At 41.5% G+C, this 23,518-nt stretch overlaps 1 protein-coding gene across 1 annotated transcript in view; it reads right to left on the bottom strand.

Annotated features, from left to right (window-relative positions):
* The window catches only part of LOC140200768 (protein diaphanous homolog 3-like), a 560,350-nt gene that overhangs the window by 182,879 nt on the left and 353,953 nt on the right, over positions 1 to 23,518 (bottom strand). Inside the window, exon 23 of the mRNA XM_072264370.1 lies at positions 423 to 547. Coding sequence (XP_072120471.1) covers positions 423 to 547 — 125 coding nt within the window. The remainder of the gene's footprint in view (positions 1 to 422; positions 548 to 23,518) is intronic.

Here is a 23,518-nt window from a genome sequence, read left to right as displayed (position 1 = left end):
TTCAGTTTAGAAGATGTATGTATATCTACGAAGAGAAAAGGGGACAGTTTTTCTCAGATTTCGACAGTTTAGTCATTCTCCCAATGCTGTGCATAGAGTAGTTCAGACATCATTTGGCTGCATAGAATAATGTAACTACGTTCAGTCATTAACAACCTACCTTCCACTTCTGCACCACAAAGAGTGCAATGAACCGTATTTTGCTTATAGCTCATATACAGAATATTTTGAATGACTAGTGTTCTGTCAAATCTATTTTTTCAATAATAATCCTTCACTTATTTGACACACTTATAAAAAAGGTCCCTCAGCATTTGATGAAGATTAATATGAAATATTTGCTTAATCAGGCTGCACCTTAGAAAGTTAAATAGCTTAACTAACTGTCATTTTATGAGCTATTTAGCTGTCAGGAAGGATATGGACATTTTTGTCACAAACTTGTCATGCATGTCCTCCGCTGGAGGAAAGGTTTCCAAATCCTTTTCAAGCTGTTGAAGCTGTTTCTCCATCTGCTTAAGGCTCTTGTCCAAGTTTTCTGCACATACTATAAAAGGAAGACAATAACAATATTAAAATTTTTAATCTACAGCACAAGAGAAAAACCATCACCTTCTATCACAAAGATAAATTCAGTTAAAATTTAAATATTGTTTACATTCAATCACTTGCTCACAATTGTGGAGAAAGTCATTTGTAAAATCCTACCGGGCGGTGGTGATATAATTTAACCCATTGGCTGCTGGCAAATTCAAAAAAAACTCTAATTTTCCTTGAACAATTTGCTTGTAGCACAGTTATTGAGATACCAAACAAGGTATTTCCACCTTGGAGGGGCGGAGCAAAGTCAAGATGGCGCTAAACGATGACTCTTTTGCTTGCATCTTCGGAAACAGCTCTGTTTCTATCTTTGATAGCTCTTCTTATTCAAGGTTCTTTTGAAGACCCTGACTTGAAGCTAAACTCTGACTTCAGTTTTTTGCGAGAATGGGACCTGCTCTCAGGGCCTCACAACTGACCGCTTTTTGATATCCCAAGGATGCAGGCCTGGAAGACTAGCGCGCCTTCAGGGTTCCAGATTTTCGTGGCTCTGGAGATGGACTGATTCTAGGCCGGTGCCCCTGAGTGAAGTGTCATGGGAGAAGATGGAACATCGGGAGCAGTGGGTTAGCTGTCATAGGCAATGTGTCCAGAGATCTGCGCCTTTTTGGGGCTGACTCTCTGGGTGCAGAACTTGGAAAAAGCAACGCAACAGACATTTAACATCCTAAATCAGCGAGTTGTTTGTTACGTCATCCCTCTTGCTGTGAAACGGGGACACCTTTTTTCCCCTTATTAGGGCGAGAGAAAGCCAGTGGTATGTTGAATTACCGGGTGAACGAGTAGTTTTTGGGGTTCTGCAAGTCTGTGTCTTTATTGATGCTTGCTGCATACTTGAGTGCTTGGTGGGGGGATGCTGATGCTTTTTCGCTGGTGGGGATGGAGGGGTGGTTGCCTTGTTGCTGCTTGTGAGTGGGAGGGGGAGCTGGGGGCTTTGAGGTTCTAACGTCTAACTGTCATTCATTCTTTGGGGAACTCCTCTGTTTTCATAGTCGTGGATGTTTGCGAAGAAAAACAATTCCAGGATGTATATTGTACACATTTCTCTGACATTACATATACCTATTGACCTATTAAAAATACAGAAACATCAGGGACATCTTACAGTATTAATATGTGAATTATGAAACTATTACACAACTAAAATATTATATTGCATAAGGCATTTACACACTTCATGTGTGCTTTTATTCTTTATTCAAACATTTTAGTTTGGATTAGTTGAGATTAAAACATATTTCTACCATTTTATGCTACTTTCATATGTAAAGGTGAAAACTATTTTTGTAACAATAAAAAACTTACAGTTCCAAGAAATATATGTAAGGGTCATGAATAAAAGGACTAAATTCAAAGGCAAATTTAGGAACATTGGGCAACTTGCTGATGATTAGATGCCATGTTCAATTCAGAGTTACCCATAAATGGCTCATAAATGCAAAGAAAATGATTTCTCACATTGAGAATCTAGGAAAATCATTTTTCAAGGGAAATTACATTTGAGCAAACTAAAAATTAATATATTGTATTAAGTACCTTAGTGTATATAATCCTCTGCACATTAGATACTTGAATATAATGCATACTTTCTTTCCTTACTTATCTGCATACATCAGAACTTCTTGGAATACAAAGAGTGCAACAATAGAACTATAATGAGTGAAATTCCATTTTCAAACAGAGGCTGTACATTGCCACCTCCAGGATATATTAACAGTTCCTCTGTGACATTAGCTCGTTAGGTAAAAGGTTTTAATTACAGGTTTAAATACACTTGAAAATTACTGAAGACGTTAAAGAAGAAACACCTTCAGGATAAAAGATTATTCTGCAGATGGAAGTGGGCAGACTCTAGGTTCAGAAGCGCAGATTTCAAGGCCGCACACAATCATTGTAACACAGTGGCCCATGGGGAGGTGGGTTGAGGAGAAAGGATTTAATCCAGAGGTTCCCAACTTTGGTTAATGGTAAGGGTCCATGGTATAAAAAAGTTGGTACCCCTGATTTATTTCAAGACTAAACATTTTAATCTGGAGCTAAATACGAAGACTGAGTGGACACATGAGTTCATAAGGATGAGATGGCATTAAGAGAAGAGGAATGAATCATTCCACCATTCACAGTTCCACATCAGGATGGTGGAGATTTTAGTGGATAAGAAGGGTTATTTCTACAGAAGGATGGCCCTATCACCATGGAAACATCTATGCCTTTCTACACATTGTTAAAAAGTAATATGAATGTCTGAAACATATTACTAGAGTTTTGGGAATGCTGCAACTCAAAAGTGAGGGTCAATAATAACTTATGCACTTTAATAATCTTCAGTAATACAATACTTAACAATATATTGAAGTTGATTTTTATTGACTAGTCAGTGGTTTGGTGAAGAAACATTGACCAGCTGAGAGAGCATTTGTTTCACCACTACCACGAGAGACAGTTCTCAAACTGAGCGGAGGAACATCTTATCTAGTATATCATTTGAATGGGGTTGATGACCTTCACAAAAAAGTGAGTTTTTTCTTAAAAGAGGATTAAATAAATATGCATGTATAAAAAGTTAAAGACACTTGGAAATTTTTAATATTTTAACATTTAAAATTATTTACTGTATATGTATTTGAACTGTTTCAAGTGATGGAAAAGGATTCTTAACAGTCATCAAGCTACCAGGATTAGGTTTAGGATTGAGGTTATAAGGCAAGGCCTTAGTTTCCACTATCTCCAGATTGGTCACAGCTCACAAACACAAATTCTCATCAGCCATGTGAATTGGAATCAGAATCAGGTTTAGTAACACAGGCACGTCGTGAAATTTGTTGCTTTGCGATAACAGTACACTGCAATACATAACAATAAAAAAAAATTACAACCAGAAATACATATAATAAAGATTGCAAAAAAAATCCCAAAAGAAGAAAAAATAGTAAAATAGTGGTCATGGATCCATTGTCCATTCAGAAATCAGATGATGGAGGGGAAGAAGCTGTTCCTAAAACAATCAGTGTGTATCTTCAGCCTCCTGCACCTCTTCCTTGATGGTAGCAATGAGAAAAGGGTATGTCCTGGGTGATGGGGGAGTCCTTAATGATAGATGCCGCCTCTTTGAGGCAGTGCCTTTTGAAGATATTCTCAATGCTGGGGAGGCTAGTTCCCATGAGTTTGCAACTTTCTGCTACTTTTTCCATTCACGTGAATTGGCCCCTCCATATCAGAGGTGATGCAACCAGTTAAAACGTTCTCCATGGTACATTCGTAAAAATTTGCCAGAGACTAGGTGACCTACCATGTCTCCTCAAACACCTATTGAAATATAGTTGTGCCTTCCTTGCAATTGCATCAAAACATTACACCCTGGATAGATCCTCAGAGATGTTGACTGCCATAAACTTGTTTAGCTTTTCCACTGCTGATCCTTCAATGAGGACTGATTATGAGCTCACTCAACTTCCCCTTCTTCAAGTTCACAATCAATTCCTTGCAGTGTAGAGTGCAAGATTGTTGCTACGACATCAGTCAACCAGCTGATCAATCTCACTCCTGCACACCTCCTTGTCACCATCTGAAATTCTACCAACAATGGTTGTGTTATCGGCAAATTTACAGATGGCATTTGAGGTGTGCTTACCACACAGTCATGGTTGTACAAAGAGTAGAGCATTGGGCTAGCACACATCCTAGAGGTGCACCAGTGTCAATTGCCAGTGAAGAGGAGATGTTATTTATGATCCACCGTGCCTGTGGGCTCCCAATGATGAAGCAAAGAATCCAGTTGCAGAGGAAAGCACAGAGGCCCAGGTTTGGAATGATGTTGATCAGTACTATGGGTATGATTATGTTGAACACTGAGCTGTAATCAATAAACAGTAGCCTAACAGAGGTACTGCTATTCTCAAGGTGACCCAAGGCTGAGTGGAGAGCAAGTGAGATTGTATCTGCTGTAGACCTATTGTGGTGATAGGCAAATTACAGCGGATCCAGCTCCTTGCTTAGGCAGGAGTTGATTTTAGCCATAACCCTTCAAAGCACTTCATTACCATTAGACCATATGTCATAGGAGTAGAATTAGGCCATTTGGCCCATCGAGTCTGTTCCACCATTTTGTCATGACTGCTTCAATTTTCCTCTCAGCTACAATCTTCTGCCTTCCTTCATGCCCTGAACAATCAAGAATCTATCAACCTCTGCCTTAAATATACATAAATACTTGGCCCCCACAGCTGCCTGTGGCAAAGAATTCCACAGATTCACCACTCTCTGCCTAAAGAAATTCTTCCTCATCTCCGTTCTAAATGGATTTCCCTCTATTTTGAAGCTGTTATCCTCTCCTCTCCACATCCACTCTATCAAGGCCTTTTACCATTTGATAGGTTTCAGTGAGATCACCCCTCATTCTTATGAATTCCAGTGAATACAGGCCCTGAGCCATCAAACACTCTTCATATGACAAGCCTTTCAATCCTGGAATCATTTTTGTGAACCTCCTTTGAACCGTCTCCATTTTCAGTACATCCCTTCTAAGATAAGAGGCCCAAACTGCTCACAATATTCCAAGTGAGGCCTCACCAGTGCTTTATAAAGTCGCAACATTACATCCTTGTTTTTATATTCTAGTCCTCCTGAAATGAATACCAATATCACATTTGCCTTCCTCACCACACTCAACCCGCAAATTAACCTTCAGTGTATCCTGCACAAGCACTCCCAAGTCCCTTTGCGTTTCAGTTTTCAGTATTTTCTCTCCATTTAGAAAATAGTCAACACTTTCACTTCTTCTACCAAAGTGCAAGATCATACACTTCCCCACATTGTATTCCATCTGCCATTTCTCTGCCCATTCTCCTAAACTGTCCAAGCCCTTCTCTAGCCACTCTACTTCCTCAAAACTACCTGCTTCTTCACCTATCTTCATATCATCTGCATTACGGTAGTTTTAAGTGCAATTGGGCAATAGTTATTGGAGCAGCTCACCCCACACTTTTTGGGCCCTTTTGAAGCAGTGGGAACCTCCAGCTGCTGCCATGAGAGATTGAAGATGTCTTTGAACAATAACCAGTTGGTTGGCACAGGTTTTCAGTGTCCTAAAAGGTACACCGTCAGGGCCTGGTGTCTTGTGAGGAATCACCCTTTTGAAACAGAGATCACAGGGTAACCAGATGCTGCAGGGACTGACACAGGGGTAGTTCTGAAAGCATGCGTAAAAGGGGTTTTGTTCATCTGTGAATGAAGCATCACAGCCATTCATGATGTATGTTTAATCTTGTAGGAAGTAATGGCCTGCAAACTCTACCAGAGCTGAATGGCCATGGGAACAAGGACAGAGATAATTGGCATCCACTACAACATGATCATGGGCATCCTGTGAGTGGTGAACACAAGGCACAAGCTGCAACCAGTGCTATTTCATCTATTAAAAATACACACCAGCTCGGGCCTCAGGATAGTTAATGACATTTGACCCCAATATGAATTTTGTTGCTGAACTAAAACAGAAGAACAAGAAAGTAAAGCTTAAGTATTGTAAATGAACATAAAAGCTAACAATCAAAGTTGCTGGGAATTAACATGAAACAGATTTCTACAAATTCTATTTTTGCAACTGCAAAGTACCATTTACAAACATAATAAAGTAGTCCAAGAACATGAAATGATGATGTTCTACAAATCTATCCACTGATTAATAAAATATCACATCTAAATTATATTTAATAATTTATACTAAATACTATAGCACAATAGATGGTCCAATATATAACCAAATCAAGACCATATTAAGCTAGTATGTTAATTGGACAATTCAAAAAGCAGAACCTTTGATACAAGTCTTTTAATTAAGTTCAGAAAAACAATGTACTTGGCCCTAAGTGTCATAAATTTTCATCAGCCACATGGAATGAAAATACTGGGAGAACCATGAACAATCTAGGCAGCTTCTCCCACAGTTAACAAACCTGGGATAAGGCAGCCCCAAAAGCAGCATCATAATACATCTGGATGCAGTTTTAATGAAGGGTCTTGGCCCGAAATGTCCAGTTTGTTCCTTTCATACATATTGCCTGACTTGCTAAGTTCCTCCAGCATTTTGCATGTATTGCTTAAGATAACGTTAAGTAATAATTGATAAACTCGTCTCAAACAAAAAGAATTGAAGGTCCACCAGCTAACTTGACTCTATTGCACTGTAAGTATATTTCTTAATGAGTGAGATAACAAAATGCAACAGATCAAAATGAAGAATGTTTGCACAGAAAACTAAATAACTGATTTATGTGATTTTTTTTCCAATCATATTAATAACATGTTGGTGATTAGCAAGAACAGGTAGGTAATAATGAATCTTTAAACGTGGATTACTTTTGAAAAATAAAACATGAAACATAATTATTCCAATTTCTAAAGTGATTCTCATTTCCGAATTTCACTGGTAAGGATTTTGACAATCAAACTATCTCAGTGAAAGCAAAAGCAGATCTCTTTCAAAATAGTTGGAACCACTGTCAAATTGTAGGCATCAATAACAAACACTGAAGAAACAACTCAAAAGTTGTGAGATGAAAACAGCACCTTCAACACAAATAATTAGAAGTGTGAAAGAAAATACATTTTAAAACTGTGGAGAGATGAAAACAAAAGAATTAAATAACGTTAACAACACACACTAAATCCTGGAGGAACACAGCAGACCAGGCAGCATCTATGGAAATGAGAACATTCGACGTTTCGGACCGAGACCCTTCATCAGGACTGGAGAAAGGTCTTGGCCTGAAATACCGACTTTACTTTTTTCCATGGATGCTACCTAGCCTGCTGAGTTCCTCTAGCATTGTGTGTGTGTTGCTTGGATTTCCAGCATCTACAGATTTTTTCTGGTTTATGATTAAACTAAAAAATGTCAGTTGCTTTGAAGAAAGTCTGAAATGAAAAATTAAACTGATTTCAAGACATTTAAATGATGATCAACACTGTTCTAGCTTTGAATAGTTGGAGTACGAAGGTGATATTTTCCTTCCCATTCGATATGGGTGAACAAGTTATTCACAAATCTGAGCTGCTTGATAGCTCTGTTGCCAATTGTTTCCATTGCTTTGTTTTTCATTGGAAATTGAATACTTGGACAGTAATTCGCTGGATTGGATTTGGCTTACTTCTTGTGAAAATTATCAGCTGGGAATTTTCTCATTTTTACAAAAATAGCAGTGTTGTTACTGCACTGTAAAAGATTGATCTAAAGACATAGCAAAATTTGGAGTGCAGATCTTTAGTATAGTTGGGATACCGTCTGGTCTTGTAACATTTGCTGTTTCCAGTGCTTTCAGCTATTTCTTGATATTTCACGGGGTACATCAAATTGGATGGAGAGTAGCTCTGTGATGAAGATCTCAGGAGGAAGCTAAGATAGATTTTCTTCAGCTGAATATAATGATGTATGCCTTGACATTTTCTTTAGAACTGTCATGTTTATCCCTGCCTTCTTTCAGGAGAAGTTGTACTTGGAGCTTCCTCCTCCTACTGTTAGTTGTTTAACTGTCCGTTAACAGTCATAAATAGCACACAAATGCTGTAACTTCAAATATTAAAAAAGAAAAATGATGGAATTATTTTCCCAGTAGACAATTCCTATAATTTATTCTAAAGTTATTCAGTCACAGATATAAAGCAACTTCGAAGGTTGATTGGCAGGTTGAAATCATCAAATCACAACTAATTAGCCAAACACAAAGTGCATGGGACATAGATTTCTATTTATATTGTTGCTGAGTTCTTAAGTATAATAAGCTGCAACAGATTTTGGTGCTGACACTACAAAATAAAAATCATGCTACTTCAATTCCTATAGGAGAATATAGGAGAAGGGAGTTGAGAAAAAGGACTGCAAAGGTAGTAATCTCAGGATTACTGCCTGTGCTACGCAACAGTGAGAGTAGGAATGCAATGAAGTGGAGGATAAATGCGTGGCTGAGGGATTGAAGCAGGGGGCAGGGATTCAAGTTTTTGGATCATTGGGACCTCTTTTGGCGCAGGTGTGACCTGTACAAAAAGGACGGGTTACACTTGAATCCTAGGGGGACCAATATCCTGGCGGGGAGATTTGCGAGGGCTACTGAGGTGACTTTAAACTAGAATGGTTGGGGGGTGGGAATCAAATTAAAGAGACTAGGAGAGAGGAGGTTAGTTCACAAATAGAGAAAGCTAGTAGACAGTATGTGAGGGAGGATAGGCAGGGAACAAAGATCAGGAGCACTCAGACCAAAGATGCAGGGGACAAGGAAGACAAAGATAACAAAGTTGTTTGCTGCATTAAGGATAAAAAGAGAGTAAGAGGTGGAGAATTTCTTAAATGCATCTATTTTAATGCTAGGAGCATTGTAAGAAAGGTGGATGAGCTTAGAGCATGGATTGATACCTGGAAATATGATGTTGTAGCTATTAGTGAAACGTGGTTGTGGGAGGGGTGTAATTGGCAACTAAATATTCCAGGATTTCATTGCTTCAGGTGTGATACAATAGGTGGGGCAAGAGGGGGAGTGTTGCATTGCTTGTCAGAGAAAATATAACAGCGGTCCTCTGGCAGGACGGATTAGTGGACTCGTCCAGGGAGGCTATTTGGGTGGAATTGAGGAATAGGAAAGGTGTTGTGACGCTTATAGGGGTCTATTAGAGATCACCTAATGGGGACCGAGAACTGGAGGAGCAAATTTGTAAGGAGACAGCAGATATTTGTAGTAAGCACAAGGTTGTGATTGTGGGAGATTTTAATTTTCCACACATAGACTGGGAAGTCCATTCTGTAAAAGGGCTGGATGGTTTGGAGTTTGTCAAATGTGTGCAAGATAGTTTTTTGCAGCAATACATAGAGGTACCAACTAGACAAGGGGCAGTGTTGGATCTCCTGTTAGGGAATGAGATAGGACAGGTGACGGAGGTATGTGTTGGGGAGCACTTCGGGTCCAGTGATCACAATACCATTAGTTTCAATATAATTAAGGAGAAGGATAGGACTGGACCCAGGGTTGAGATTTTTGATTGGAGAAAGTCTAACTTTGAGGAGATGCGAAAGGATTTAGAAGGAGTGGATGGGTCAATTTGTTTTATGGGAAGGATGTAATAGAGAAATGGAGGTCATTTAAAGGTGAAATTTTGAGGGTACAGGATCTTTATGTTCCTGTTAGGTTAAAGGAAAGGTTAAAAGTTTGAGAGAGCCATGGCTTTCAAGGGATATTGGAAACTTGGTTCGGAAAAAGAGAGAAATTTACGATAAATATAAGCAGCTTGGAGTTAATGAGGTGCTCGAGGAATATAAAGAATGTAAACAGAATCTTGAGAAAGAAATTAAAAAAGCTAAAAGATACGAGGCAGCTTCAGCAAGTAAGGTGAAAATAAATCCAAGGAGTTTCTACAGTTATATAAATAGCAAAAGGATAGTGAGGGATAAAATTGGTCCCTTAGAGAATCAGTGTGGATGGCTATGTGTGGAGCCAAAAGAGATGGGGGGAGATTTTGAATAATTTCTTTTCTTCGGTATTCACTAAGGAGAAGGATACTGAATTGTGTAAAGTAAAGGAAACAAGAAGGGTAGTTATGGAAAGTATGATGATTAAAGAAGAGGAAGTACTGGCACTTTTAAGGAATATAAAATTGGATAAGTCTCCGGGTCCAGACAAGATATTCCCTAGGATCCTGAGGGAAGTTAGTGTGGAAATAGCAGGGGCTCTGACAGAAATATTTCAAATGTCATTAGAAATGGGGATGGTGCCGGAGGATTGGCGTATTGCTCATGTGGTTCCATTGTTTAAAAAGGTTTCTAAGAGTAAACCTAGCAATTATTGGCCTGTGAGTTTGACATCAGTGGTGGGTAAATTGATGGAAAGTATTCTTAGAGATGGTATATATAATTATCTGGATAGACAGGGCCTGATTCGGAACAGTCAACATGGATCTGTGCGTGGAAGGTCATGTTTGACAAATCTTACTGAATTTTTTGATGAGGTCACTAGAAAAGTTGACGAGGGTAAAGCGGTGGATGTTGTCTATATGGACTTCAGTAAGGCCTTTGACAAGGTTCCACATGGAAGGTTAATTAGGAAGGTTCAATTGTTAGGCATTAATATTGAAGTAGTAAAATGGATTCAGCAGTGGCTGGATGGGAGATGCCAGAGAATAGTGGTGGATAACTGTTTGTCAGATTGGAGGACAGTGTGTAGCGGTGTGCCTCAGGGATCTGTACTGGGTACAATGTTGTTTGTCATATATATTAATGATCTGGATGATGGGGTGGTAAATTGGATTAGTAAGTATGCAGATGATACTAAGATAGGTGGCGTTGTGGATAATGAAGTAGGTTTTCAAAGCTTGCAGAGAGATTTAGGCCAGTTAGAAGAGTGGGCTGAAAGATGGCAGATGGAGTTTAATGCAGAAAAATGTGAGGTGCTACATTTTGGTAGGACTAATCAAAATGGGACATACATGGTAAATGGTAGGGCATTGAAGAATGCTGTAGAACAGAGGGATCTAGGAATAATGGTGCATAGTTCCCTGAAGGTGGAATCTCATGTGGATAGGGTGGTGAAGAAAGCTTTTGGTATGCTGGCCTTTATAAATCAGAGCATTGAGTATAGGAGTTGGGATGTAATGTTGAATTTGTATAAGGCATTGGTAAGGACAAATTTGGAGTATTGTGTACAGTTCTGGTCACCGAATTATAGGAAAGATGTCAATAAAATTGAGAGAGTACAGAGGAGGTTTACTAAAATGTTGTCTGGGTTTCATCTCCTAAGTTACAGAGAAAGGTTGAACAAGTTAGGTCTTTATTCTTTGGAGCGTAGAAGGTTGAGAGGGGACTTGATAGAGGTGTTTAAAATTATGAGGGGGATTGATAGAGTTGATGTGGATAGGCTTTTTCCATTGAGAGTGGGGGAGATTCAAACAAGAGGACATGAGCTGAGAGTTAAAGGGCAAAAGTTTAGGGGTAACATCAGAAGGAAATTCTTTACTCAGGGAGTGGTGGCTGTGTGGAACGAGCTTCCAGCAGAAGTAGTTGAGGCAGGTTCGGTGTTGTTTAAATTTAAATTGGACAGATATATGGACAGGAAGGGAATGGAGGGTTATGGACCGAGTGCAGGTCAGTGGGACTAGGTGAGAGTAGGAGTTCAGCACGGACTAGAAGGGCCGAGATGGCCTGCTTCCATACTGCAATTGTTATAAGGTTATATTATAGTTGTGATATTTTTTGTTTCAACAAAAAACCATCTTCAAATTGCAAAAAGAAATTCACATATTTTGCAACAGGTGGCACAATATGCATGTCTCATCAGCAGCAATCTAGTCTTTGAACTTCTATTAGCAATGATATCACTGGTCCATAACTTTCGCATTTGTTACTGAATGCAAATGTGGAGCTTAGAGATAACCATATTAGCCCAGACAATATGCAAAAAGCCAGCAATCTGTTGTTTTGTGGTATTTACAGCACTCTTGCACTACATATTTTTGAATGTCTTAACTACACAAAGTAAATTCTCATCATATCACATACTAATGAATAATGGAACTCTATTGTTCTACAAATTTCAGAATGTTCCATTCATGAACATTTGATATATTTGCTGTTTAATAACACCTTTTTATTCATCGATACAGATTTCAGAAAACTCGATTCATGATTTCTCTTTTAAATATTAATTAAACAGCATTCCTAGATGTAGAGTTTCATTGTTTGACCTTGGGCTCAGCAATCATTTGAAGCATGCATCCAACCAAGTCAATACAGCATAGAGGCTGGCTTATAGCAGGCATCTAGCTGTACCCATAGAACAACTTCTTGACTCCTAGCTCACTAGCTGTCAAAGGTGTTTGTGTTGTTGCCTATTTCTGAAAATTACCAGGAAACTACTGAAAACTAAAAATTATTAATATGTTTCTTTAATTTAAAGTAAAAATAATAAAACAAGTAAATATAATTGTAAAGACATAACAACATATCAATTAACCTTTATTAAATAAGGAAGATTGATTGCACCCAGCTACTTGGATGGAGTATTGTTGTATTTCACACAGAGCGCAGAAACAAGCTTGTAACCTCAACCAACTCCTTCCCCACTTCATATTCATGCCATCAATCTTGTGCAACTATACTATTTCCATTTATCAGCACTTGTTCTATAGCCTTTTGCAACTTGGCACTTCAAGTGCTCATGCAGATCCAGATACAAAACCATAAGATATAGGAGCAGAAGTAGGCCATTCGACCCGTCAAGTCTGCTCCGCCGTTCAATCATGGGCTAATCCAATTCTTCCAGTCATCCCCACTCCCCTGCCTTCTCCCCATACCCTTTGATGCCCTGACTAAACAAAAACTTATCTATCTCAGCCTTAAACACACCTAATGACTTGGCCTCCACAGCATCTTGGGGCAACAAACTCCACAGATTTACCACCCTCTGACTGAAGTAATTTCTCCTCATCTCTGTTCTAAATGGATGTCCTTCAATCCTGAAGTTGTGCCCTTTTGTCCTAGACTCCCCTACCATGGGAAATAACTTAGCCATATCTAATCTGTTCAGGCCTTTTAACATTCGGATTGTTTCTCTGAGATACCTTCTCATTCTCCTGAACTCCAGGGAATACAGCCCAAGAACTGCCAGACGTTCCTCATATGGTAACCCTTTCATTCCTGGAATCATTCTTGTGAATCTTCTCTGAACCCCATCCAACGTCAGTGTATCCTTTCTAAAATAAGGAGCCCAAAACGGCACACAATACTCCAAGTGTGATCTCACAAGTGCCTTGTAGAGCCTCAACATCACATCCCTGCTCTTATATTCTAAACCTCTAGAAATGAATGCCAACATTGCATTCATCTTTCTCCCACCGACTCAACCTGGAGGTTAACCTTTTGGGTACACTGCACAAGGATTCCCAAAGTCCCTTTGCATCTCTGCATTCTGAATTCTCTCCCCATCTAAATAATAGTCTGCCCGTTTATTTCTTCCACCAAAGTGCATGACCATACACTTTCCAACATTATATAACATTTACCACTTCTTTGCCCATTCCCCTAAACTAAGTCTCTCTGCAGGCTCTCTGTTTCCTCAACACTACCCGCTCCTCTGCCTATCTTTGTATCATTGGCAAACTTAGCCACAAATCCATTAATCCCATAGTCCAAATCATTGACATATATCATAAAAAGCAGCAGTCCCAACACCAACCCCTGGTAACCGGCAGCCAGCCAGAAAAGGATCCCTTTATTCCCACTCTCTGTTTTCTTCTGATCGGCCAATGCTGCACCCATGTTAGTAACTTCCCCGTAATTCCATGGGCTCTTATCTTGCTAAGTAGCTTCATGTGCGGCACCTTGTCAAAGGCCTTCTGAAAATCCAAGTACACCACATCTACTGCATCTCTTTTGTCTACCCTGCTTGTAATTTTCTCAAAAAAATGCAGTAGGATTTTCCTTTCAGGAAACCATGCTGGCTTTGACCTATCTTGTCATGTGCCTTTAGGTACTTCGTAATCTCATCCCTAACCATCGATTCCAACAACTTCCCAACCACTGATGTCAGGCTAACAGGTCTAGTTTCCTTTTTGCTGCCTCCCACCCGTCTTAAATAGCGGAGTAACATTTGCAATTTTCCAGTCATCTGGTACAATGCCAGAATCTATCAATTCCTGAAAGATCATTTTTAATACCTCTGCAATCTCTCCAGCTACTTTCTTCAGAACCCAAGGGTGAATTCCATCAGGTCCAGGATATTTACCCACCCTCAGACCATTAAGCTTCCTGAGCACCTTCTCAGTCGTAATTTTCACTGCACATACTTCACTTCCCTGAACCTGGAGGTCCTACTTTTCAGTTTCCTACCTAACTCCCTGAATTCTCTCTTCAGGACCTCTTCCCTTTTTCTACCTACGTTATTGGTACCAACATGTACCAAAACTTCTGGCTGTTCACCCTTTCTCTTCAGAATACTCTGCACCCTATCTGAGACATCCCATACCCTGGCACCTAGGAGGCAACACACCATGTGAGTATGTCTATCAGGCTGACAGAACCTCCTGTCTGTTCTCATCACTATGGAATCCCCTATGACTACCACACTTCTTATCTTCCTCTTTCCCTTTTGCACACGGAACCAGGCTCAGTGCCAGAGACCCAGTCGCCCATGGTCGTCCTCTATCAGGTCACCCACCCCACCGCCCCGCCACAACAGCATCTAAAATGAGATGACGATTAATGAGGGGGATGGCCACTGGGGTGCTCTCTACTATCTGAGCTCTTCCCTTCCCTTCCTTGACAGTCACCCACTTATCTAACTCCTGCACAGCTCCCTGTATCTCCTATCTATCTCCTGCTCACTTTCCCTAATAAGCTATAGGTCATCAAGCTGCAGCTCCAGATCCCTAACACAGTCTCTCAGGAGCTGCATCTCGGTGCACCTGGCACAGATATGGCCTTCATCTGACACTCAGAGCAAAGTACTAACCCCACAGACATGCTCTGTATTCCTCAAAAAATGCACAGAAAAACCAAGTCCACTTACATTGCCGAAGCCCGAATGAGCTAAAGTCCTACCACTCTGACTCAAACCACTCCTTTGATGACCGCTCCGCTAGGCAGTGCCTCCTTTTTATGCTGCAACTTTCTCTGCTCTCCAACATATGATTGGTGCACTGTTATAGCCGAGTTTCCGCAATGCTCCCCCTTTTAAACCACATCTCTGCTGCTTCAATACGATTCCTCATGTTACCAGATATTGTCCAACATTCTGAGCCATATAACATAACTGGATAAACGTAACATTTCAGTACTCTGAGGCAGGTTGTCATGCCTAGTTTAGTATTGGTCAGTATACTCTTCATTCTCGTAAAGGTGTCTCTTGCCATCCCTATTCTTCTTTTGATGTCCATGTCGCACCTGCCACCTGATGTCACCCAGCTTCCTAAGTAGTAAAAGTTCTGTACTTGTTTTATGTCTTCCCCGTTTATTCTTCAGCCTGCAGTTAGGATTCTCCTTTTTTTTTGATATCACCATACATTCTGTCTTTTTGCAATTGATAGATAGACCCATTTTTGAGAGAGAGCATTGCACTAGGGAAATTCTGGGCAGTTTCTAGAGTAGGTTACATGGTTAGCACAACACTCTGGGCCAAAGGGCCTGTAATGTGCTGTAGATATCTATGTTCTATGTTTAAGTTCAATCACAACCTTCCTACAGCTTGGTAACCAGAAATGCACAGGATACACAAGGTAAGCCTCTTTGCTCTCATCTTTATCCTCTGGATAATGAAGACTAGAATCTAATATATCATCTTCATCACTTAAACTCCTTATGCTGCCACCTTAGAGAAGTAGGGGTTCTGAGAAGGTTGATGTCGGCTAGTGCTGCCACAAAATATGACAAGTTCGATGTACGAAGCAGAGGGATGATGCTGAAAGGGGTATTTTGATGAGGAAAGTGACCGGTATTTTCTGTTATAACTTTGGAGAGGATGGATATTTCAAGCAGGAGTGTGGACAGGAAAACCTTCAGAAAGTAACCCAGCAGTTGCTTAAACAGAAAAGGAAGTCAGGAAACTTCAGAGGGACCCAGTAAGAGAATGGCCTGGCATCTCAGAGAGAACACATTCCAATTAATGCATCAAGGGAAACACTAAAGTGCAAACTCCTGTTCCTGAAGGTTTAATGGGACCAAGATTGGAAGTATCCATGTGGATTGAGGATATTTATGCTAGAAACATACTTGACACAGGTTCTCAAGCTACTCTACCCTACAGATCCTTTTACAACTGGTATATGATGCATTTACCATTAACACCACTCAGTGCCCTTGAGATTTGGGGCCTTAGTACTGATGATTAGCCATATGATGGTTACTTGTTGTTGCAACTGGAGTTTTTGGAAGTAGATGTTGGAGTAGCTGAGACCCTTGGTACATTAGTGTTCGTCTGTCCGGATCCAGTTGAAAAAGCGAAGCTTCCATTACTGTGGGAACAACTATTTCCATTCTCATGGGAGGATGCAAGGAGAGAAATGGAGAGGATTTTTAGAAAACCTTGTCCATTCACCCAGTGTTCAGACTGCTTTTAAGGTGCAAGTTCCTCCTAAGCAGTATGATGAACGTAAACAAGGAACGGTATGGTACACCCAGTAGAAACCCATTGTGTTACGTCCTGAGGAGTGATGGGAAACCCCAAATTCCCTGGAATGCCTGATTCCGAGGCCGTTCTGGTGGATCCTCTGGAGAATCACGGAGAAGAGTCACTCATACTTGCTGGAGTTCTGGTGAGGCATGAACAGCAGAAACCTTCGGCTGTCTACGCAGACAGGTTGACAATAAATGTCAAAATGTCAGGAACACCTCAGAGAGGGACATTACCCTCAGAGGTGGGATGCCAATGACACATCTTTTCCTTGTGAGGGTAATGTCTAGTTTTTTGGTGAGGGGAAGTGGGGGGGGAGAAGAGAGAGAGCGAAAGAGAGAGAGAGAGAGAGAGAGAGAGAGAGAGAGAGAGCAAGAAAAGACTGAGAGACTCCTGGACTATTCAACTCCCCAGCACCCAAGGAATGGAGAAGAAGACTAACTTAGAAGATGTCGAGCTCGAAGATGTCTTTTCTACTGATGAGTTTGATGTGGGTTGCTCTAAGAGTACTCGCCACACTATTAGAGTAACGGAGGACACCCCTTTCAGAGAGAGGCCTCAACAGTTACCACCAGTGGAAGTGGAAGATGTTCAGCTGCTGAAACTGAAGGAAGCTGGAATCATCACAGAGTTGAGAAGTCCCTATGTGTCACCCATGGTGGTGGAGAGGAAGAAGATTGGGAAGGTATGAATGTATGTTGATTATCAGATAGTGACCAATAAACAGTACCTGACCAGTATACTGTTCAACAAATCAAGGATGCTCTAGCCTGCCTGAGTAGAGTGTGCTGGGTATTATCAGATAGCTATGAGTGATGTAGATAAAGAGAAGATGCATTCTTATGAGCACTTGGATTCTTTCAGTTTGAAAGAATGCCTCAGGGCATATCAGGAGCACCAGCTACTTTTCAATGTGTCATGGAGAAGACTGTTTGGGATATGAACTTGCTTGAGATACTGATGTACTTGGATGACCTCATAGTGTTCGGGTCTACATTGAAGGAGAATGAGACGAGGCTACTGAAGGTGCTACACTACTGGACAAGTGCCAGTTCTGTAACACATCAGTCAACTATGTTTGACACGTAGTCTAACAGGATGGAGTAGCTATGGATCATTTCAAGATAGAGGCGGTGACCACATGGCCAATGCCCAAGGCTGTAAGTGCCCTATGTTCTTTCATTCCTTGGATTCTGTGGGTAGTACTGGAGATTTGTGAGGGACTATTCCAGAGGAAGCCACCCTTTGAATCAGCTTCTGTGTGATAACCCTCCTTTGGGGAAGAAAGGGAGGAGAATGAAGGAGAAAAAGGCAAGGTTTATCTTAGCCCTTCAAAGCCTTTCAGAGAAAGATGGGATGCAAAGTCTGAAGAGGCCTTTCAGCTGCTTAAAGAGTTGCTGACTAAAGCACCAATGCTGGCCTTTGCAAACCCCAGTTGCCATATGTATTGCATACAGACCGAGCCATGAAGGATTAGGTGGTGTCCTGTATCAAGAGCAGGGTAAATGATTGAGACCTTTTACTTTCATCAGCCAGAGTCTGTCACCTTCCAAACAAAACCACCCTACGCACAAATTGGAGTTTCTGGCACTGAAATGGGCCGTGGTGAGTAAGTTAAGTGACTATCTATATGGTGCCAAGTTCGAGGTGAGGACTGAGAACAATCACGGACTTATATTCTGACCTTGGCGAAGTTGGATACCACAGGTCGTTGCTGGTTGGCGGCATTGTCTGCTTATGATTTCAGCTTTAAATATTGGGTGGGAAGCCAGAACATTGATGTGGTTGTGTTGTCCCTACGTTTGCATGAGGTGCCAGAAAAGGACAGAGAGTGGAAGAGCATTCCTATCCCTGGTGTTAAAGCAATATGCCTGTTTTCTACAGTGGGAAAAATCAGAGGCAAGGCTATAGAATGAGAGCTGTGGGTCATTTGGGAACTTCTAATTATGCCATTCCACTAGCATATTGCAACTTGATTGCTCTGGATGCGAAGCAGTTGCCTGCCTTCAAGCCTGCGGAATTGGAGATACCAGAGATTCCCAGAAAGATGACCCCTGTATAGGTGCCATTTGGTCATCTGTTGTCAAAGGGGATAAGACCTAAGTTGAGAAGACAAAACACCCTACCATACCCCTACCGATGAGGGAATGGGTCAAACAGGAGCTGAGGAACAAAATTTTATATAGTATTATACCTCCTCCAGACAGACCTCGGTGTTTCCAGTCGGTTTTGCCTGAGAAGTACCAGAGGATTATATTAAAGTCACTTCATGATGACTCCTGTCATTTGGGGTTTGACAAGACCTATGGATTGGTCCAAGACTGGTTCTATTAGCCCCGAATAAAGCCTGAGGTTGAAGAGTACTGTAAGTCGTGCATCCGATGTATTCGGAGGAAGATGTCATGTATGAGAGTTGCTCCATTATCTCACTTACAGAGTATAGGACCACTGGATTAGGTGTGTGTATGGATTTCCTCTCCATACAGTCTGATTTCAGAAATGCTGCAAATGTCTTGGTCATCACAGATCACTACACTAGATATGCTCAAGCCTTCCCCACAAAGGATCAGAGAGCAGCCACAGTTGCAAAAGTATTATAGAAGTATTTTGTTCATTATGACCTCCAAAGAAGGATACACTATGATCAGAGAAGGGATTTTGAGAGTGGTCTCATACACGAGTTACTGAGCATGCTTGGAGTTGAGAAGCCAAGGGCCACACCATATCACCCTTAGGGTGATCCTCAGCCTGAGAGGTTCAACCAGACATTGCTAGACATGGCTGGAACCCTGGATGCCAATAAAAAGAACAAGTGGAGTCAGCATATTGGCATTTGGTTCACTGCTACAACTGTACCCAGAATGAAGCTACTGGCTTCTCGCCACACTATTTGATGTTCGGGTGCAAAGCGAGATCCTTGTTTTGGAACTGGTGGTGAAGACTTGCAGCAGAAGATGTATCTCAAGTATGTGTCTGACATGAGGAAAGAACTGCAAAAAGTTTATGAGATAAGAGCGCTTTCTGCTACCAAGCAAAACCAAGGAAACAAGAGAAGAAATTAGGTTCTCTCAACTGATGCCTGGAGACAGAATTTTAATAAGAAATTTGGGGCTAGCAGGGTAGTATATGTTGTCCAAACGCTGGGTGCCTATACCTTACATAGTTGTGGGACAGATGCAAAACTTGCAAGTTTTCTGGATGAAGCCAGAGGATGTAAATAGTCCTGCCAAAATTCTCCATCAGAATCACCTTGTACCCCAAGGGCCGGAAGCATGTGTTGACCGAGCCTAACATGTAACCTACAGCTAGTAGGTGAACTCTGCACAGAAGGAAGAGAACAGAAAGGCAACCAGCTGAAAATAGTGCGATTTCAGTGGAAAGACCTGAAGAGGAAACGACCACTGAATACTGTAGGGACTTAGAGGATGAGGAAATGGTAGCATGGTATGTTTACCTTATGCAGCTCTCCAAGAATTGATGAAGAAATTTCTGAATCTCCCAACCCTGACTCAGATGTAGCAGGAAAGACTATCAGTGGACAGACAGACGTGATAATAGACAGTAAGGGGAAACTGGGTTCCAATAAAATTGCAGATGAGGCTGAGTTCAGTCTGGTGGCAGGGGGACCTGAGTTGCCGGAAGGTGCCAGTGATAGACAGGAGCAAGTAAACAGGAGCAGTCACAAAGTGTTTGAGGCTGAAAAGCTGAAGATGCGATAAGGAAGTCTGAAGAGAGTCAGGAACCCCCCCCGTTAGGCTGGCATATGATGCACCAGGGGGAAAAAAGTGTTGTGTCCATCCCAATAGCGAGATATGTTACTGCCATTTACAAATGGGTTGGGGATCCTGAAATCACAAAATTCATTTGAATACTGTGTTATTAATAACGGTTTAACAAGTTCCAAAGTCATGAGGACATGACTATTTTTGATGCGGGGGGGGGGGTGTAGAATGTAATGCCCTGGTTAAGACTTCTACTGCTATTTTGTGAGTTTTTTTTTCCTCAGTAAAAGCAGTGTGTCTTGTTGGTAACAGTGTTTTAGCTTCAGCTGAAGATTAGGAGCCATGAAAGTAAAAAACATAAGGAAAAACATTCACTAGTTCCAGTAAGTACTGAAACTAGTCGGGGAAGAACACATTCATTTAGCACACACAATCTGATAAATATACTACTTGCAAATTTATTGAATAAATTGGAAACACCTAGGACCTTGAAACAGAATTTTATACATACTATATACTAACAAATACCCTTCTTTGGCTATATATTCACCAATACTCCACCTGCACAGATTCATACTGCTGGCCTGATATTCAGCCACAAATGAGCCAGAATTTACCCCTCAATGAAGTTTTCAAAAAAGATTCAAGTCATTACTTTTAGCCTCTGGCAAAAAAAAAATCCTTTACAGTTCATCTGCCAGGCTGCTCACTTAGCTGGTGCACAAGCTTAATTTTCGACTTGATCCCCAGTTGAGCCTCAAACCTCACATCCTATTCATCACAAAGACAGCTCATTTTCAGCTTTGTAATGTATCTTCTGGCCAGTTACGTACCATTAAAAACTTCATTGATGCCTTTATTGCCTCCAGCATGATTTTGAAAGCATCCTCCTTGACCTCCTAAACTCAAGTCTTCACAAATATCTAATTTTTTCAAAATTCACTTCAGATAGGGAAAAAAACATAAGGAACTCATTTCAAAGAGAAGACGTAACCGTGATGTAACAAACCCCTGCTGACTTTGGAGTCGGGAAGAACATATTACAATTTACTAGTTGGATATATCAGTATTTAAGTTTTGCCCAAGTTATATTCAATTAGTAAATTTAAGTTTACTGGGAAGAGAAAACCTGCAGATGCTGGAAATCCAAGCAACACACACACAAAATGCTGGAGGAACTCAGCAGGCCAGGCAGCATCTATGGAAAAGACTACACAGTTTCAGGCCAAGACCCTTCATCACAGCTGGAGAAAAAAGATGAGAAGTCACAGTAAGAAGGTAGGAGGGGGGGAGGAAGAAATACAAGGTAATAGGTGATACATGAAACAGGGAGGTGGGATGGGGAGAAGGTGTGAAGCAAAGAGCTGGGACGTTGACTGCTGAAAGAGACGAAGTGCTAGAGGAGGAATCTGATAGGCGAGAACAGAAGACTATGGAAGAAAGGAAAGGGAAAGAGCACCAGAGGGAACGGTGGGGGGGTGTGGGGAGGGGGGGAACAACATTACCAGAGGTTCATGAAATTGATGTTCATGCCATCAGGTTGGTGGCTACCCAGAACGTGCCCTCATCGTGGCAGTAAAGGAGACCATGAACTGACATGTCAGAATGGGAATGGGAAGTGAAATTAAAATGGGTGGCCACTAGGAGATCCTGCTTTTTCTGGCAGACGGAGCTAGGTGCTCAGCAAAGTGGTCTCCCTATCTACTTCGGGTCTTACTGATATGCAGGAGGCCACGCAGGGAGCACCAGATACAGTAGGTGACCCCAAATGACTCACAGATGAAGTGTTGGCTCACCTGGAAGGACTGTTTGGGGTCATGAATGGTAGTGAGGGAGGAGGTGTAGCACTTGTTCTGCTTGCGAGGATGTGCCAGGAGGGAGATCAGTGGGGAGGGTTGAATGGACAAGGGAGTCGCATAGAGAGTGAGCCTTGTGGAAAGCAGAAAGTGGAGGAGAGGGAAAAATGTGATTGGTGGTGGGATCCCGTTGGAGATGGCAAAATTTACAGATAATTATGTGCTGGATGTGGAGGCTAATGGGGTGGTAGGTGAAGACAGAAGGAATCCTAACCCAGATGGGGTGAGGGCAGATTTGATGGTGGAGGAAGGGAAGCCCCTTTCTTTGAAGGAAGAGAACATCTCCTTAGTTCTGGAATTAAAAGCCTCATCCTGAGAGCAGATGCGGTGGAGACAGAGGAATTGAGAGAAGTGTATGGCGTTTTTACAAGTAACAGGGTGGGAAAAAGTATAGTCCAGGTAGCTGTGAGAGTCAGCAGGTTTATAAAAGACAGCTGTAGATGAGCTGTCTCCAGAGACAGAGACAGTGAGATCAAGAAAGGGGAGGGAGGTGTCAGAAATGGACCAGGTAAATTTGAGAGCAGGTTGGAAGTTGGAAGTCAATAAGCTTCACACGGGTGCTGGGAGCAGCACCAACGTAGTTATTGATGTAGTATAGTGATACCAGTGTAGGCTTGGAAGAGAGACTGTTCCACGTAGCCAACAAAAAGGCAGCCATAGCTGGGACGCATGTGAGTGACCATGGCTACACCTTTTGCTTGTTACTCCCTTGTCCATTCATCTCTCCCCACTGATTTCCCTCCTGGCACTTATCCCTCACTAGCATTCAGGGCTCCAAACAGTCCTTCCAGGTGGGGGAAGAATTCACCTTGAGTCTGTTGGGGTCATCTACGATATCCGGTGCTCCCGATGTGGCCTCCTGTAAATCAGGAGACCCGAAGTAGATTGGGAGACTACTTCAATGAGCACCTAGGCTCTGTCTGCTAGAAAAAGCGGGATCTCACAGTGGCCACCCATATTAATTCTACTTCCCATTCCCATTCTGATACGTCAGTCCATGGCTCCTCTACTTCTGCGATGAAGCCACACTCAGGTTGGTGGAGCAACATCTTACATTCTGTCTGGGTAATAGGCATGAACATTGATTATTCAAACATGGTTATGAACCCCCCCCTTCACTATTCCCCATTCCCATCTCCCTCTCCCTCTCTCTTTATCTCCTTATCTGCCCATCACCTCCTCTTGGTGCTCTTCCTCA

The sequence above is a fragment of the Mobula birostris genome, chromosome 7 (genome assembly GCF_030028105.1).
Source record: "Mobula birostris isolate sMobBir1 chromosome 7, sMobBir1.hap1, whole genome shotgun sequence".
Taxonomy (NCBI): Eukaryota; Metazoa; Chordata; class Chondrichthyes; order Myliobatiformes; family Myliobatidae; genus Mobula; species Mobula birostris.
This window is presented reverse-complemented; position numbering and strand designations above follow the sequence as displayed.